General features: G+C 42.5%; 2 protein-coding genes across 21 annotated transcripts in view; one reads left to right on the top strand and one right to left on the bottom strand.

Annotated features, from left to right (window-relative positions):
• The window catches only part of PLA2G4B (phospholipase A2 group IVB), a 52,051-nt gene extending 46,748 nt beyond the window's left edge, over nucleotides 1-5,303 (top strand). For all 19 annotated transcript variants that reach the window (XR_014584794.1, XM_083837264.1, XM_083837265.1 and 16 more), the window contains 2 exons: nucleotides 235-421; nucleotides 1,987-5,303. Coding sequence is in view for 18 of the 19 variants with exons in the window: in XM_083837264.1 (XP_083693390.1) it covers nucleotides 235-421; nucleotides 1,987-2,231 (432 nt within the window). In the remaining variant the exon portion in view is untranslated. The remainder of the gene's footprint in view (nucleotides 1-234; nucleotides 422-1,986) is intronic.
• A 7,055-nt stretch (nucleotides 5,304-12,358) lies between these two features.
• The window catches only part of SPTBN5 (spectrin beta, non-erythrocytic 5), a 98,847-nt gene continuing 92,507 nt past the window's right edge, over nucleotides 12,359-18,698 (bottom strand). For both annotated transcript variants that reach the window (XM_083836480.1, XM_083836481.1), the window contains 7 exons: nucleotides 17,594-18,211; nucleotides 16,324-16,395; nucleotides 14,854-14,940; nucleotides 14,377-14,468; nucleotides 14,095-14,180; nucleotides 13,456-13,591; nucleotides 12,359-12,679 (listed from right to left, as the gene is read on the bottom strand). In XM_083836480.1, coding sequence (XP_083692606.1) covers nucleotides 12,526-12,679; nucleotides 13,456-13,591; nucleotides 14,095-14,180; nucleotides 14,377-14,468; nucleotides 14,854-14,940; nucleotides 16,324-16,395; nucleotides 17,594-18,211 — 1,245 coding nt within the window. In that variant the 3' untranslated portion in view covers nucleotides 12,359-12,525. The remainder of the gene's footprint in view (nucleotides 12,680-13,455; nucleotides 13,592-14,094; nucleotides 14,181-14,376; nucleotides 14,469-14,853; nucleotides 14,941-16,323; nucleotides 16,396-17,593; nucleotides 18,212-18,698) is intronic.

Genomic DNA, 18,698 nt, shown 5'->3' with positions numbered 1-18,698 from the left:
AAGTGTGGTCATTTCCTCTAACTATAAAAAACTTTATAGGGTGAGAAGTGTCTTCTGACTTGTGGTGTGTGGTGGCAAAAAGTAGGGTTATTCTGTGGCTATTTTGGTCTATGCATTCATTGCAGCATAATTCTAGGGACTAAATTAAGTTGCCACGGTATTTCTATGATGCATCAGTAAACCTGATTCTTGTCTTAGAGTTGGCTTTAAGGCAACGACATTCTGTATCCACAGCAATTGGAGATGACATACAAATACTGCAAGATACAAAAAATCCCTTTCCCCAAAGTGGAGCTAAGTGAAGAAGAGGAGAAGAACCCAAAGGAATGTTACGTGTTTTCGGATCCGGAGGACCCCAGAGCACCCATAGTAATTCATTTTCCCCTGGTGAATGACACCTTTAAGGAATTCAAGGAGCCTGGTAAGCTCAGTCATTTTAGTTGAATTTGGGTCATTTGTCTTTCCACAGTATTGATCTTATTTGTTTTCTCTCGCAATAATTTTATGAGAAGGCATGGCCTTCGCATGAGTGAGACTACCTGGTCTCCTACCCCTCTCCTTACAGCTTTACCCAAAACTATATTGTGGTTCTGGGACCACAGCAAAATGTCTGTCTCTGAGGGACCATTTGGGGAAAGATATGAATAGCAGCAAAACAGGTTAAATAAAGCTCCTTTGCTGCTATGACATTCACCACTGAATGCTCAGAGAGCATGTATGTTAACAAATACTCCAACAAAATCACATTCAGAAACTTGGCAGCCAAACAGAGGAGGTGCCCAGCAGAGGGAACTGGGCTTGTTAGGTGGAGCTGGAGATGGTCCAAATGGCAATGTGCCATCAGGTAAGGCTATTGAACAGTGTCTAGCAGGTAAAACAGGTGAGTGTTTTAGAGGCACTCTGAATGAAAGATAGATGAGAGTATGCAGAGCAAAGCAGCTGCTGCAGCTTCTCAGTGCTCCAGGCCCAAATCTGTGAGCTGTGTCGCTCACCTGCATGTCTCCCAGCAGCCAGTGATTCATCGATCAAGCTGACAGCCAGCAGCTGATGTGGGTGGTTGGGGGAGGAGGGTCCTTGGCAACTTGTTTGCATAGATTTCAAGTTTAACAGGGGAGCTTTTCATTTCCAGATGGCTGAGAGACACCTTGTGGAATGAGAATATTTATTTTTCCTGCTTTTAACTATTTACATTCTAGAAAAGAGAAAGAATTGGCTTGTGAAGTGCCCATTTACAATGACACTATAGACTGTGCTTTTCTGTGCTTGAGGCAGATGCAGCTGTACGTGGATGTGGACAGCACAGATAATATGGCTCTCTGAATATCAGGAGGTTCCCTGAAGTAAAGCTTGGACATTTTTAGCACAACCACTTCTACTGACAGCCTGGGCCCAGCACCCTGACATCCCGCTGCCAAGAAACCACTGGGTTAGACTAAAGCCTGCTGTGTGTCAAGGAAAGGTCACGTGCCACTTTCATGTGGTTCTAGTAGACATTGTAGGGGATGCCTCGGTAGTCCCTTTGTAGCCCCACTGACTGTCATCTCACAGCACATTTGTGGTTGGGGCATATTTGATTCAGACTTCAAGGAGTTAGGTAAAAAAGAAAGAAAGTATAATGGTAAACATTTGTAAAAGCATAAATATGAGGCTGCTGAGTTGTTGGTGGAGGCAATTCGGGTGTCTTGCTTTTAAGCAAAAAGATTGCCACAACCGGGATGATGAATGTTGGCAGCAGCAAGGGATTTGGCTGCGCTGAGGCTGAGAAGAGGTGCTGAAAGATGAGAGGCTGACGTGGGGAGCTCGGATCCCTCTGCACCTCCACACTGACAGCTGACCAGGAATGGCTCTTGCAAGGCGTGGTGGGGTGTAGTCTCCTGGAGGCTGTTTTTAACAGCTGGTTCTGCTAACTACATCAGTCCCCTCCAACACCAGGCGCGTTCTCTTCCAGATTCAGCTCACGGTGGTGGCTTTTCTCTTCCTCTGCAGGGGTAAAGCGCAGTCTCTCAGAGATGGACGAAGGCAAAGTAAATCTGGAGAACAACTGCTCACCCTATTACCTCATTAGGCTAATCTACTCCCCTGAAAATTTTGACAAACTCGTGAACCTAAGTAAATACAACATCCTCAACAACAGAGACCTGCTCCTCCAGGCAATCCAGAGCGCCGTGGAACGGAAAAGAAGTGGCAGGACTGGGAATCTCCCCAGCCACTCTGGAGCTGAATATGCATAGGCTGAGTTTTTGTACTTTTCCCCACTGAAGGCTACGATGGTCAGATTACAACACACAACAATCACATTATAATATGTCACAGTCACATTACAGCACATCACAGTGTTCATTATTTGCAGGAAATTGAGGAAACCTGTACATTTCTCATCTTGCCTTGTTCAAGTTCCAAGCTTTCAAAAGGGTTTTTTAACCTTCCTTCACCAAGTTTTCAGACCATAAGAGCCTCCCACTCCAGTTTTACTTGATAAGATAGGAGGGTCCTGGTTAGCAGAGACCTTCCAGGAACTTCCCAATGTTATATAAAATGGTGGTGGTGATAGTGATAGTTCTTTATATGTGCCTGTTCCCTCAATCCTGAGCCCATTATCAGTGTCTTTTGAATGGTTCACTACAAACTAAGTCCTGGCCATTTGCATTCAGTAATGTCCAGATTTTCAGATAGGCTGAGTACTAGAATTTGCACTGAATTGGTGGGTTCAGCTCTGAAGTCAGGCCAAAGAGTCATATATACCTGTGAATAATAGCCAAACTGCAACGTGGACCATTACATTCTGTCTGGCTGATTCCCCTTGCTGATCTAGAAGTTATTCCTTTATTCCATTCCCCTGCAAGAGTCTGGCACAGAAATGCTGCTCCAGACTGTCCCAAGGGGGGCAGTTACATTTCAAGGAGAGAGGACATGAGCTGCAGAGGGCGAGTCATTCTTAGAGTTTTGGCTGGAGGAAAAATTCTGCATAAGGCATGAGTGATTATATTAATTTATACGGGTAGAGCCTTTATGAATAAAAATGTCAAGAGCTTTTGATACCTGAAATTCAGGGAGGGTAGTTACCATAGACACAAGTACACTTAATTTAATAATTAATGACTAAGACATAAGCTAGTGTTCCTTATGTGTGTGAACTGAGTGTAGGATGTAAAAGAGTGTATAGTCATTGTGTTTCACACCCAGAAGATTTTTTTTTTCCCTTTACAGTTTTCAATCCCTAACATCATAGGCAAGGTATTTTTAATAGGTGCTACAGTAAAACAGAGCACAAAAAAAAAAAAAAAAAAGAAATTATTTTTCACACGTCTTTGCTGGAAGAAAATATTTGGAAAAATGATGCCTGGTTTTTATTTGCTTTGGAGTATGGTGAGAGACATTGCCTTGAATTAGGAGCTTGGAATAACTTTTATAGCCCTCCACTATATTAAAAAGATGATAGGGAAGGATGCTGAGCAATACAAAACAGAGCTCCACAGAAGTCGGAGAAGTTACCATATTTCATAGCACCGGAGGATTTGGACCTGCTTCTGGCATGTTTAATCCAAGCACAGCATATTCACGGAGATGGAGTCCTCCTAGGAAAATCGTGCACATTTCTTCTGTATTGGAAATGTACTTGATATCTAGAATAAGTTGTACTTGAAATGAAAAATTAAACAAAGAGAAGCAGGGGTCTGCCTTTTTAGCATACGCAGACAGTATCCAAGCTCAGAGGGAGAGCATTTACAAAAGTCGTTCGTTGCCTGAACCCAGTACCTACTAAATGCTGTCTTCTGTGCATAAAGGCAGTGAATAAGCTTCAGCGCTATTCCTTGTACAACGCTTATTTGTTGAGTTGAGTACCATGCAAAACCTGAGGAGTCGTAACAGCTGTGAGTGCAACTGTACAACTGAATTCAGACCATGAGAAGAAAAGAACTAATCAGATACTGGCTGCAGGAAAGAAATAAAGAGCTCTTTTGAGCTGAAAAATAAGATGGCAGCAGGGTTGTAGCTACAAGGAGGATCTGTGACCTTTGCACAGGAGCACGTTGTGGCTCAGTATGCCAGGTATACAAAGCCCCTGCTCGCCTCGGCCAGGCAGCGGGAGCGGGATGGTTGGACAAGGAGCGGGTGACACCACTGACAGCGCTGCCCAACTCCTTGCCCTCTCTGCGCTGGGGCACCTGGGGCAGGGAGCGATCGCTCACACTCAGGAACCTTGACAGCATGTACACAGCAGCAACACATCTCGGATGCGCAGACACAACTGGGTTTCTTTAAATGCTCCATAAGCCGATAACTGGGGCACGATTGGTGCATGCGTAGTGCTGCTAACACAAACAGAAATGTACACTAAAATGTGAAAGAGACCTAAAAAATCCTCCACACAGACTGTTCAGGTAACCCAGAAGGTTACCTGAACAAGCTCTTTTTTTTTTTTTTTTAAATGCTGTTTTGCATTTCAGAGCCTGAAATTATGTGAGGGCTGTATCATTGCCCATGAGAGGAGTGGTGGCATTTTTTTTTTTTTGTAGCACAAAGCTGAAGGATTACATTGCTGGCCTGAGTGTGTGTGGCAGGAGGCCCTGGAGGGTGTCTGTGAGGGCAAAGACTGAGGACTCTGCAGTGTGGTGGGACGTGGACCTGGCATGCTCGCCCACACAGCCAGCCAGGATGTGGTAGCTGGCACATGCTGTCCCCCTAACCACAGCTGGGCTGTGTTTCAGAGCACGCTAATTTAGACAGCCTGAAAACCACAAAACTACAGAACATCCTTACAGCAACATGCAGCTGGTCAGTGACCTGTGCTCGGGTCTGCTCCTTTGTCCTGTTCTTTCCAGTGCACATGGAGTGTAACGGAACGGACCACTGAGATGCTGTGTGTTTGTTCCTCAAATGCTGTGTGTTTGTTCCCCATCCCCAGTCTTGCCTGGCCTTGTGCCACATGCTGTCAAATGTCTGATTGACCAGAGCGCATGAAAACCAGAGCAGGCACAACGAGGAGAATGCCTGTCTGCGTCTCGCCATGAAAAGGCATGTGGCTTGCTTATAAACAGGTCCGTGCTGTTCTGGAGTTTTGTTTGTTTAAACGCTCAAGATGAGTTCATGCGTGCAACATGCTCATCCAAAAATGCACCCCAGCTCACTGCTCTCAGATGAACATTCAGCTGGTAAACCCCCAGAAATACAGAGCTTGCTCTCAGCTGCCAAACACAAAGGAAACAAAAGTTTATTCTTATAACTGTTAGCTACTCTTTATAGAAATTATGTCTTTTAACTGTTTAATAATATATTCATTAAAAATACAATATTGCAAAAGAGCACCAGACCCACAGAAGTCTTTATGCACTTAAAGACACGACTGGATTCTTCTCAGTTGCTTTAGCGCCACTTACGCTAGGCGCCTCTGCTGAGCGTTTTGTAGGGCATTTAATGGCTTCAAGATTGGTTAGAAAAATCAGAGAGAAGATGTTCTGGCTTACAAAGGCATTGAGAGGCTGGAAAAAAGTGGAAATCTCTACCTCCTGTGGCAAATAAACCCTCAAGCGGAATGGCACAGGCCAGGGTAGGAACACAGCTGCACTGAGCCGCAGCCAAGACACAGCACTATTTTGCTCTTGGTGTTTTGATTTAAATGGGGACAGAAGTCTGCCTTTCATTGAACTTTACTGTTATCAGTTAAATGTTGAGCTTCAATAGCCTAAGTCAGTTAAAGAAAAGTTTTGTTTTGGTAAAAACACCTAAAAGTTATCAACTCTAAATGAAAACGCATCGCTTTTCCATTACTTTCATCTGCTGTATTTTTTGTGACTGGAAACAGCTCCAGCAGAGGTACAGCAGCTGAGAGAGCCAGACAGGCCAAAAAAAGATGATGATTAGATCACCTTGTTGGCTGCAAATGGCTGATCTGAATCAGTCAGAACAGAAATGTAAACTCTAGATGTTGCATGCACATAAAAAATACGTTCATAAACCTGGTACTATGCTCCAGCTCTCCCACTGGAAAGTTAGTTAAGAGAAAGAAGACTGCAGCAAAGACCGGGAAACATGCTTCAGAAAGGCTAAAAAAGGACCAAGCCTGAAGTTCTTGCTGGAGCAGTTAAGGAATTGAAGCTTTAGCTTTCACTTTGCATGGAAGAAACCTAGCCACTGTACTGTCCTGGGTGCATTTTTTACCCCTGCTTGCACTAGGTTACTCAGAAACAGACATAAACAGGGAAAAAAATATCAACAAGACACTATTCCTCATGATTACAGCGTACCTTAGCAAGTGGAGTGTAAAATCCAGCAAGCCCCGTGCTACAGGTTTCACACCTTCATTAGCCTCAGGAGCCTGGGCTAAGCCCAGCGCAGCAGGACTTGAATCTGTCCCTCAGGTGAATGGTCTCATCAGCACACCATTTTGAGGCACACTGAGATTCTCCCTCTCAGATCAACCGTGCTTTATACTGACAGGTTAAAACGCTATTTCAGACTCAGAGAGCTGAAACTTGTTCTCCAGCCATGGCAGTGTTTAGTCTCTGGTCAAAAATCCATGCCCGGTTTCAACTGCAGGCTTGACACTTTCCTGTATTATTTATTATACCTCTTAGCCATAAGAATTTAAAGTACATGAAGATGAGACTTGCAGCTGAATCATCTTATTGTATATCCAGGCTGAGGCACAGAAAAAGAAAACACAAAGCCATCAGCTGTGCCAGAGGCTTTTCTTCCAAGCTTGGACATTTCCCTGGAGGAGCACCAGCAGTCGCGCCTCTGCTCTGGGGAGGAGCTAGGTTTCTAAACACCACACTGGTTGGTAAGTTCTCCCGTCTTGAGGAGAAAGGAGGGATTTACTGTCCACAGCTGGTAAAAATTTCCAGGTACAGCATGCCACTAACGCACCCTTCAGATAGGGCCTTATAATAGACAAATGACCTTAGCAGCCCTGGTGTAATGGCAAGCTGGTTTTGTGGAGGCAAATATTCATTTGAGGTCCAAAACCTCCTCCTTCCAAAACAACCAAACCTGCATAACACAGTGTATAAGCAGTTGATCATGTTAAATTCTCACTATCAGCTTGTTTAATGGGTTTGGTGCTGTGCTCCAGTACTGGTGCTAGCCCTCCCCAGCACTGACCTGCACAAAATGGAGTCCTCCACACAGAGGCCTTCGGGCTCCTGGCTGGGCCCGGGCAGGAATTCGGGCACCGGGGTGGTCAGCAGAGCCTGCTGCTGTGGTCAACCAGCTTCCCTACGCATTTAGAGGTGTTCTGGGGAGAAATGTGATAGTTATTAACTTTGAAGTAGATTCAGTAGGGTTTTAGTTTGGGTTATGGGGGCAGTGCTTGCTTGGCACCTCTGTGAGTTCTTTCATTTCACTTCCTCAGAGTCCTTGAAAGAACCGAGCCTGTATCTCTTGGCTTTCCTCCACCCTGGCACTACACTGCCTCACTTCCAACCCATGTGGCACGCCCAGAACCAAAGTTACCATTAACTGTGCTTTTTGTGAGAGCGCAGGACTGGAATCGGCCTACATTTACCTGACTGAAATGCGCAATTCATATTTAAGCCACGGCACACCTACATTGCACCATATCCAAAATATTCAAAGGTTTTTTTTTTTTTTTTTTTTTTTACTAAAGCCTTAGAACTATTTAAAGTCCAATACCAGAGGAGAGAAGGCAAGAGTCATCCCTCACAGAAATGTCGTACAACTTCTTACAGTCCTGCAGTGGAAGAATTCAGTTACTATCCTATGCGACCCATTCTCTTAATGTTATTGCCCATATACTCTAGTCAAGGCCACAAGATACTTTGGGCAAGGGTTTTAGCTTTTTGTTTCAAGCATTCACTACTAAGTAATTGGTATGAGTACTAAAAGTAGCATAAAACTGTAATTTCATGCAGTCATAACCCACTAACCTGTATATGTTTGTGGAATACCAAATCCAGGCAGAACTTTGAACAAGCCAGGCGAATATGGAAGCAAGAGTTTTAGTAATGGCAATGACATCATCAAAAGAAAATATAGAAATAATCCACATTCATGGGATACCAACCAGTTCCTGATGGTAAAGGTTATTTGCAGGAGGAAAAAGGAGAGAGGTATCAAAGGACAGAGCACAATCAGGTTAAGATTAGCAAACCAAACTGATCTTCGTGCCTCAGATAACTACATGACATTTTTTCAGTTTGTTCCTAGCCCGTTCCTGGCAGTCAGCACTGATGGAAGACATATGGTCACAACAACACGGGTAATTTTATCTTCAGTGCTCAGAATGAGCACACTGCTCCCTTCTTTCCAGTGCATCTGGAGGGAGGTCCTCCTACTGCTGACGTACATCACGGTGTGTATCTCCTCTCACCCTCTTTGGGGCATCTGCCGGGAAAGCTTCTCTGGGATAAACAATGTTGAAATGTCTCACACGCATCTCAGTTTAGGAGCCACAGTTATGGTTGGCAGTTACTAGAGGCTTATTGAGCAACAGCAGCTTATGCCTTGCGGGAAGCAATGGCTTTGCCTCCTAAGCTGCCTCCTCAGTGCACCTCGCAGTGCCAGGACTTAAGTGATCAGGTAAGGACACAGGACTTGAAATGCAGGTTTATAGGGAGGAGGAAACAAGAGCTGTGCAGAGGCAGATGGAGTCCTCATTTGGGATCACATGGCACAAGAGGCTTCTGCTTTGGGAAGCCAGAATGAGTAGAAGTACGAGGACTGAGCAATCCAGCCGGTAAAATCAGCAGGCCACTACATTTGTCCTGCTAGGAAAAACATTGAGAGAGCTACATTACACTATAAAATGCTTTAAGATTGCTCCTGTAATTACTAGTGAGCTCCAGCTTATCCGTGGGTGTGGATAGCAGGAAAACCAAACCCTGCCTATTCTTCATTTAATATTTGCAATAATGCAATAAATGCTTACATATAATAATGACAGGCTTCCCATATCATGATCTGCCTTTTTCAAGTCCTCCCCTCCCATCCCTCTGGCAAAAAACAAAAGAGATGCTTACCTCTTTATTTGACCACTGTAGTGGTAAATGCAGACCTTTGAAACAGCTGCAGAAACTAACTTTGAAAATGTTGATTATTTATAGCTTAGCAAAATAGTTTTGCAAATATGCCGCTCTCTTATTAAAGTCATGCTTGCTAACCACCACAATTACAGCCCACCCAGATATGATGATCATTTCCATTTTTAACTGCTGAAAATCATTTACACTGGCATAGCATAAAGTGCACTGGTATACCGACAGGTGCAGAAAGAGAGGTTTACACTCAATAATTTAATCCCATGGCACTTCGCATTTCTAATAGGTGTATCACTTTCAAAAGGTTGAATGTCTTCCCTGCAAGATTCTGGCAAACCCTGAAAAGTTCATTTCGTTAGGAAATGACTGCTCTCTCATTTGTCTGCTTCCCGGGAGTGACACGCAGGTGGCTGCCAAGGGATTTTCTTGGCTCACAAAGCGAGGCTAATGCTTACGTTCAGCTGCTGAGATTTTGCAGTGCCAGTCAGAACTGAATCTGTCCTAACTGTGCACAGCCAATTCAATGGGTGCTTTACATCAGCACCTCAAGGCAAAAAACAGGGCATTAAACCATTTGTAAGATGAGACAAAGCATTAAGTGCAATTATCTTTCATCTATGGAGATTGGGAATCATTCTTAGTCAGATCTCATCTAAGACCCCAGTAATGCGATTTGGCGTGACTGATGCAGTTTGCCGTGACTGACGATCCCTGGGAGAGAGGCACAGACTTGACAGCATCTAATTCCTCTCATTTGTCAATATCAAGCACCAACAATTTAAAGACTGAAGTCTTCTACAGGCCTGCAGCAATGGACACCTGAATTGCCACAGCACAATTCCAGAAAATGGTGACGTCTTGTCTGAAAATTGTTTCCATTGTGGTTGTAAGATCATTCCCCCTCCTTCCCCACCTCCCCAGATATGCTTTTGACGTGTCATCTTGTATCTAACACCACAAAGCATTTTTAAAGGAAAGAGATTATTTTATCGGGAAAATATCCTCAGGTTATGCTCTTATTTTACACTAAAAACTTTTTGAAGCTTTTTTTTTTTTTTAATTTCTCTACTTTCCATCAAGTTCTATGTCTTGTTTAGCTGGGATCAGTGTACAAGTGTGGGTCCTTGCCTTTACACCCTGGTTCTCAGTTTTAAGCACTGAAAAGGAAATAGCAAAACAGCTTTGCTGTTGGGATGGGGCGCTTGGACTATGAGCAGCTCCTCACACAAGTGTGTGTGGGTGTTTGTGCATCTGTCTGTCAAGATGGTTCTGTCTCATCCCCTGTAGGACAAGATTCACTTAATCCAGCAATTTCCTAGCATTAGTTTTCATTCTGTTTTGGTCCAGTTCCTTATCTTTGCTTTGACTGCCAGGCACTATGATGACCTTCCCCTAGGGCTAACAGCCTGTCCAACAGGAAAGTGAAAGGGGAGAGTCACAGTAGCTGTATGAAGGCTCAGAGTGCTCTTTGTTACTTAAATTCCAATTTCTTATTTGACATATGACAAGGAAGCAAAGAGCATTATTGACAGGAGATGGCATCCAGTGTGGGACAGAGGCGCTTGTCTGATGGCCAGTTTCTGTCCTGGGAGGTTTGTTGCTCAGACAAAGCACAGATTTGTGATGTTGCAGAAATTCCTAAAGTTCTGTAGCTATGTTTTGCTTAGAAATCAATGACATCACAGCAGTTCTGTGTAGGTCCATTAGTGTGCCAAATGGGTGGGAAAACCTAGTGATGAATGGTGAATAATATGGAAAATGCTGAAGTATTTCATATCTATTTATTTATTTATGATGATGCCAGTCACCCTCAATCACCCTCACCACAGCCCCTGGTAAGATGCAGCAAGTCCTCCTGGACTTCATTCCAAGGACATGGAAGAGAAGAAGGCAATTGGACACACTCAGAGCAGCTTTCCTAAGGGGAGAGCTAGGTGTAATATACTCAACTTTTAGTAAGGCTTTTCCCCTGTCTCTTTGAGCATTCTCATTTGGAAACCTTGGAGTTCTTGTGATGATGGAGATCTTGTGATGAACAGACTGTTAGGTGGGTTGAAAAGTGGCTGAGCTGCCTTCTACAGTGTCAACAATTAATACCTCAACTTCTAGACATTTGATGGTTACAAATGGAGTAGCCTGGGGCCAATACTGACTAACATTGTTCTACAAATTCATCAGTGATGGGCACAATGTAAGTGCACATCCTCAGTACACTTGTGGACAATATTAAAAGACCCAGGGAGTGGTGAATGTGACAAATGGCAGACCTTCAATCCAGAAGGACTTTCAGAAAACTTGAGGGCTGGACCAACAGAAATCTCATGTAGTTGAACAAAGAGAAGTGCAAAACAGGTGCAGAATGTGCCCCTGACCTGATCTAGTGTTCACATTGATCAGCATTGACTAAGACATTGCACTACAGACCTCCAGAGGTCCCGTCCCACTGACACTTCTTTTAGTCCAAGGAGCAGCGTCTTTCCAAAGCATTATACTACTTGCTAAAAAGAACAGACTTGCTGATGTGGTCACCTGACTTTATGACACTACTGCTGCAGCTGTGCTATGCTGGGACTTAACTGCATGCACAGTAGGGATAAACATTTGGTAATTTGCGTACATCTGACATACTGTTCACTTGCAAGAATTTAAGAAGAGTAAAAAAGGCCAATAATGTAATGAGAACAAGGTAAGACTTCATACAGATAATGTACTATAGCACAATTTTGTCCTTCACCCACATTTCCCCAAAAGACTACCTTATACACTTCCTACTCAATCCAGCTTCCCAGTGGTAAATGTAAAATTAATGTTGTTTTTCGTCTTTTTTGAGAGCAGTGGTTGGGGGCTCTAGACTTCCTCCTTGCTATCCCCCCTTTTCCTCTCCTTTCATAAGGAAAGGCTGATTGTTCATGCATGATTTTAGTTTGATGAGTAACTACAGAATTATTTTCTAATAATTTAATTCCCTAAATATTAAAAATATTTAGGGAATAGTTATGGTTGGTACTGGAAAATGAAAGATTGTGGAGACTACGAAACACTGTATTATATAAATTATATAATTTATATAATATTGAATTTATTTCACTGAATTATATAAAAAAGCATTCCCTTTAAGACTTCAGCTTCTGTGATGTACAGACCATAAAAACAGCTTAAATCTTTTCCATTGGTATCTCCAAAGCTACCTGCAGGTGGCTGCTGTTCATGCACAGCATTGCCTTCTTGCAGAGTCACTTTGTGTGAGCTGTCTGACTTAAACCTCCCTCTGCTTTTCCGTTAGGTAGCTTGGAGAAGGTTTCACTTAGGTGACATGGTAAGTGACAGAGCTGTCGTATCCACAAAAGTATACCAGATGCGGCTGTGTTTAATTATGTTTAATGGCTTGACCAGATTTAATACATAATTAAAGTAAGTTCCAAGTGTAGTGATTAAATTAAAACTTATGAATACATTTCCAGAAGTTACGATATAATGGTGAAGGGTTTGGTATTCACTGAGGCAAATGTCATTTTTCTCTTCCAGGTTCTCATAAAGTTGGAGGCAGCTTTGTTTTATTACCACTTTGTTCTAGGCTCAGGGTGGTTGTGGAGGCTTGTGTCGCAGCAGTTCCATCTTCCTTCAAATCTCTGAAAAATTCTGCAGACTCTTTTTCCCGTTTGATTTTGAAAGAAGGCGTTCTCCTATGAACAACAAATATCACCAGAAAATCAGGGACAATCTGTATGAGTTTCAGTCTCTGTGAATATCTTAAGAACTTGTTAGGCACTTATCTCAGCAGCCAAAATCAACCTGGCAGAGGGACCTGGGTTTCATATTATAACCTGGAAGATTTTTACCGACTCCAAATGCAACAGAAACTGATTTATACCACAGGCCAAATTTCCTAATTTGGCTGTTACTGTGTTTTTAGTGCCTGTGTTTGGATTCTCAAAAAGGCCTCTGAGGAAAGTATTCAAACAGTGTAACTTTAGGCAACTGATTTGGTTCCTTAATGTAGGAGTCTGGGTTTCTTTCAGACCCTGCTGGAGAGAATATTCAGAGGAGAAAACCACGGCACCTCTTTCAGGTTCTTGCTCTGATTCCCTCATCTATTGGAACAAGTTTCTCTCCACGGAGCATATATGTAATGTAATCTTCAGATCAGACACTCCATTTCAGTAACTTTGGTGCCTTCAGTAAGTGATAAAAAAAATTCCTCTGGGTTTCCCAATTTTAAGTTGTCAATCACAGACAGGATACAGCTGACTTTACTGAAGCCCAGTTTTGAAAACTGGCTGTAGCACATCATAAATGACAAAAATGAATTGAGGCAGGGTCATACTCAAGAACACTTTATTCTACTGGGTTAATGACAGAGGAGCATGACTTTTTGAACACGGGGTACTCTCTCCTCTATGGGCTACCTAAGTACAAACAGCGATGATGTCTGTTCAGCCTTTCAGCACAGAGCCCCTACCTCAGGAGTGCACTTTTGCTGATTAGGCTTTCAGCAGAGTCTCTGTCTGGAAGGTTCCACAGTCTTGTCTGGGAGGTCTCTGTGCTTGGAGCAAAAGGCCTTACCATCACTGTGGAGTCTGGTCTGTTTCTGTGTCCTACACAGTCAAATAACAGAGATAAAAACATTTCAAAGTAGTGTTAGAGGCAGAGTTTTGGGTCCATAACTATTTCTGGGTCCATACCAGTTATCTCCAAAAACCATTCCAATTGTGGTGACCTGGCTTCCTTTACACTATGCCATTGCCTAGTGAGGTGTCCAGAAAAAGAGCTAGCTTCAGAGGAAAAGCTGTTGATCAAGATCCAAAGCATCCTTTGTTTAAAGGATGGATGGAGGTGTTGGGCAATACCCCGCTCCGGGAATAACCTGACGCTGGCTGCAGTACAGCTGACAGGCTGCTTTGCAAGACACCCTGGGCATTCTCCAAGTCATCCACCAAGTCATTGCATCGCAAGGTGGCAGTTGACTTGTGTCCTGCTGTCTAACAGAGGCAAAACGTAAGGCTCAAAATGCCCCACATTAAGGACACCTTCTCATTCTCTTTCTCTCACCATCACTTGCTAAAAACATGGTTCAATCTTGAGGACAATGAGAACGTACCTATATTATTCTGTAGTGACTGCAGCCAGTTTTCCATCAGCATCTGAGAAGGTGCTGCAATGTAATACTCTGCCCCATCGCTCAGCCTGTAAAAAAGGATAGGAGAAGGGATGTTCCAGTTAGTCCTGCCTTTTACCTTCTGTCCTTGTGACTGAGGCAAGCATTGTAAGATGCAGCATTGATGTCTTCTAGCAACATACAGTGTTAGGTGACTGTAGGCAGATGTAACCAGACAGGATAGCTGTGTAGATTTTTATTGGTGCACATCTCCATAAGACTTACCGTAACATGAAGGTGTTCTCTTTCCTGATGTAATTCGTCAGCCTCTCACATTTGGCACCAGCAATGCTGAGGGACTGGAGCGCTGATATATTCTGAAGGAGGATGAAATCATAACAAAATATGTTCTGTGTCTTTTCTCCTATGATTCAACTCTATACCAACTCGCATGCTGACTACAGACCCTACTATCTTTTCCTGCTTCTAACTTCATGGTCAGGCTTGCTGAATAGGAAGAACCACAGAGGAACAATGGACTATTGCTTTATATCTTGAAGGCAGATACTTGAATGAGATACTTCATTGAAAGAATTTTTGAAAACTTCTGAAAGCTTATTATTCAGTCTTGTTGTTGATATCCATTGAACAATTGTAGGATTTGACCCAACCGACATTTTAAAGAGAACCGGTTACCCCTAGTCTCAAAATGGAGCAAATGTAATGCACACTTTATTAGAAAGATTCAAAAAAATAAATTACCTTAGATGCTTCTTCTTCATCATTATAGAAATCAAGCTTTAGTCCATCAAGTTTTGCATAGAAGGATTTCCAAGACCTTGAGCCTGGCTACAAGAATAAAAATGATAAAACCCAATGATTAGCTATATATTGAATTGCAGTAGTGAAATCTTTTGTGTGAAACTTTCACAGTAGGCCAGGAGGTGCCCAGATTATGATCACAGAAGCTCTCTTAGTCACGATTATCTCCTAGAAAAATGAAGTCTGTTGTAGTTTCTGATGTGAGTGATTCAGTAAGGGGCTCTTTGTGAGTCAGGACTGAACAAATGATGTAACATGGTGCAAGCATGCTCTACACCATGCTGTGGCCAGCAATAACTTAGAGGAAGTGCTATCAAAGCTGTTTCTATTTCTAGCCACTGTCTAGTTTTGGTAAGTGTGTGGTTTCACTCTGACATGGTTGCCAAATTTTTCTTCATCTCCTAAACTATCCCCTGTGGAATGCTACTGAACACTGTGCAAAAGCAACTATTTCCTACCCCACCTGTGTACCAGTGTCACATCGGTCTAGTGTCTTGAGACCTTTTGGGATTAAAGATCTATTACTCATGTATATTCTTAGTTTGTTTTGCCAGTAAATCAAGTTGAATAATTTGGTGATTCAGAGGAAATGAAAGAAAACATGCTGAGGAAGATATGTCATGGTTTTTAGATAAGATGGAAGTTCAGTATCACAGCAGACTAAATTCAGTGCATCCAAAGGGTCAGAATAACAAAATTTCTCTTCCAGATGATGTAATCCATACCACCTTCAATTTTTCAAAAAGGCCTTTCAAGTTTAAGGCTTCCTAGGAAATATTCTACGGGACAAACAATCCAAGACAACCCACTTACATATTATACTTCAGCAAACATTCAGATGTCTATAGGCTGGTGTTGAATATTAGAATTCCTGTCCTGTTATGACCATTTTCTTACTGACCTGGTATTTTTACCCCAGGATAAGAATTCAGATTTCAGTCTCACTCAACCCTGGGTTAAACAAAGCATGTCTTCCAAAGGTGAGCCTTAATTCTCTTCTAGTACAGTTAGAAGTTTCAACCACTGAAAGCATGGGAGTGGGGACTTCCTTTGCCAACAAACCTTCCTTTGCCAAGGGTCTTGGAACTTGTTGAAGGGGGACATAATTAACATGTTTGTACAGCCAAAGTTCTGGTTTATAAATCCATCACGTGTAGACAGACCCTGTTCTGTATGATTCCTATGACAGGCAAAAAATTCATTCTCTCTTTCTGTTAAGGACTTTGTCAGGTACTGCTGAAGTCACTGATCAGTCCACTGCTGAAGTGAACACTTCTTGAGTAGTAACTGAATTAAACCTGCAGTCCTGCTCTCCTCTTCAGCATGGGTTTATCCTGAAGAAGTCTGATCAGATCTGGACTGTAACTCAAGCAAAGGTGAATTAACCCAGAGTGAGGGCATTGTTTCTACCTGTTGTCTTCCTGGAAGAAGCTGGTCTCTCTTTTCTAGGAATCCCTCCATGTGCTGGAGACTTGTAGAAACCTGAGACACACAAGAACATTGCTGTTAAACATTTAAAAAGCCCTTAAACATGTTAACAATTTTTGAAGCTCTTTCTAGGTAAATTCCACACTGAGAAACTGAACTCTAATGCCTCTAGCCTTAATGTTTGTGGCCTCGCTAGAAATCCTCTCTAGTTTGCAGTCGCATCTCTGACTTAGTACCTAAATGAAGAGAATTCATATCCCTCTTAAACAATTTACTCTGCATATGGAATTTAGTCTATCACAGTGTATTAATTAAAGGTTCCTCTTGAAATCCAATCACTCACTTACCTTGAACACTATTCCATTTGGAGGTGTAAATTAGCATTGTTGTTATTCAGAATAAAGGGTATTTTCATATTGTTTACAAGGGACAGATACGACATTCTTACAATACAACTGCTCTATTTGCCATCCAAATGTTATGTGATCAAGAGCCATTCAAGGGTTTGACTGTGATAGCATGATTTAAAAAAAGCCATTACAGAAAAGTAAATTTTCTTACCTTTGAATATTATTTGTATATTATTAAACACAATTTACAACTTAAATTGCCAAAGTATTCATTATACCCCTGCAATAATGCTGAGCTATCCCAATGCATAGTGTTGTACTGGTACACTCAGGTATGTGACAAACACATTTTTTTAAAGGGAAATTTTTACTTGTCTATGAGCTAACAGTGCATTTCCTGCCTGGATGAGCAAACAAACAGGAGCTACTGGTTCTAGACTTGCTCTAGGTGATCAGCTTTTCGCAAGGATGCCACTAAGTTCTACCTTTCTCTGACTTCTAAACTCAGTGGACACTAAGCACCACATGGAGAGGCAAGACATCAGGGGTAAACCAGCAGTTTTGCCTCTTTGTGATGCAGCATCTCCTGCCTCTTTTTAAGTGTTCTGCTAAGTGTCCTCTAATTTGGGGAAGAAAACCAGAAACCATTACAGGTGTCAGGTCCTAGGCTATAAAGCTGAGCAAATTAAAAATGCTTTTAAGCTGTATGTATCTGCTTAAGTCAACTATATTTTTGGAAAGAGTACTGACTGCAATGGCACATAAAATGTCTCTTTATGTTTGGATCCATGAGTGAATCCACTGAAATGCCCACTATATAGTGCGTTTTGTGACTTCCTTGCAGAACTTTCTGTATTTCTTTAACTAGCACAGGTTAGCAGTCAAGAATCACTAGGACTTACCGAAGATGCAGTCTCTGTCTCCCAGGAGGACCTAGACAGCAGTAAGTTTGGTGATTTGTCTAGTGACGTTTGGTCAGGTTTAGGTGGCGTTGCCACTAATTTTGTTTGCAGGCTGGAGAAGGAGGAGCCTTTAGCACTCTTTTCTTGAGGTGACAAAAGGCCTGTGGCATACGATTCTGACAGACTACTGCTGCGTTGCTGGCTTATGCGAGTAGGAGATAAAGGAGAGGTTAAAGAACTGTAACTTTCCCAAGATGTAGCTTGTGGGACCACCATCTTTGGTGTAGGTGGAGTGATAATCTCACTGAGTCTCCTCTCAGGTTTCACTTCTGTTTTGTTGCTGCTCAGCACATCAGGGACTCCCCCAGCAGTGAATTGTTGGAATGCCCCTGGAGGCTTTTCAACTGGGGAAAAAATAGTTTCAAGTGGAGCCCTCCAGGACTGGACTGGTAAGGGCACAGGTTGCAGTTGCTTTGTGCTCCTTATCTCTATCACTTTTGGTGGTGGATTCTTTTTGTCAGATGATTTCCTCTTCAGAGAGGGAACCCGTACAATTTTGCTTTTATCTTTCTGCTCACTCTCTTCTGTATCCGTTTGTTTCAGAAGATTCATCTCCCTCTGTAGGACACAAGTATTCCATTTTTGAAATTACCTGTATAAGTGCACTCATGGGTACTTACCTAAGAAGCTTTTATTTTAAGCAAGAATAGTTTTCAAATACACTCTCTCCCGGCACTAAATTTTAAGGACTGTCAATTGGCATTCTTAGCATGAGAACTGAATTTAATTGCTATGCCCTGAGCATTATTTTGTTCCCTAAACTGTGAATGTTTATGGTAGTTAATCTCAAAACCAGAGAATCCCTGTCCTTGCTAAGTTGTCTAGAGGTTATGACTTTAATAACATCTAGAGAAATCGTGACTCTCTTCTGTGCCGCTGCTTTAAATTTACTGTAGAAGCAACAAGTATCCAGGGGTATTCTCATGGAAGATTTTAGAGAGGCGGACCATTCAGCCAATCTGCAAAAGTACTGAGCAAAAGGCAGACTCAGCTAAGCACATTTTTAGCCTAATGCCAAACATGAAAGCTGTGCTTTGCTGGTTAT

The sequence above is a fragment of the Anser anser genome, assembly GCF_964211835.1.
Source record: "Anser anser genome assembly, chromosome: 5".
Classification (NCBI taxonomy): Eukaryota; Metazoa; Chordata; class Aves; order Anseriformes; family Anatidae; genus Anser; species Anser anser.
Note: the sequence above shows the minus strand (reverse complement) of the source record. Positions and strands in the feature narration are given on the sequence as shown.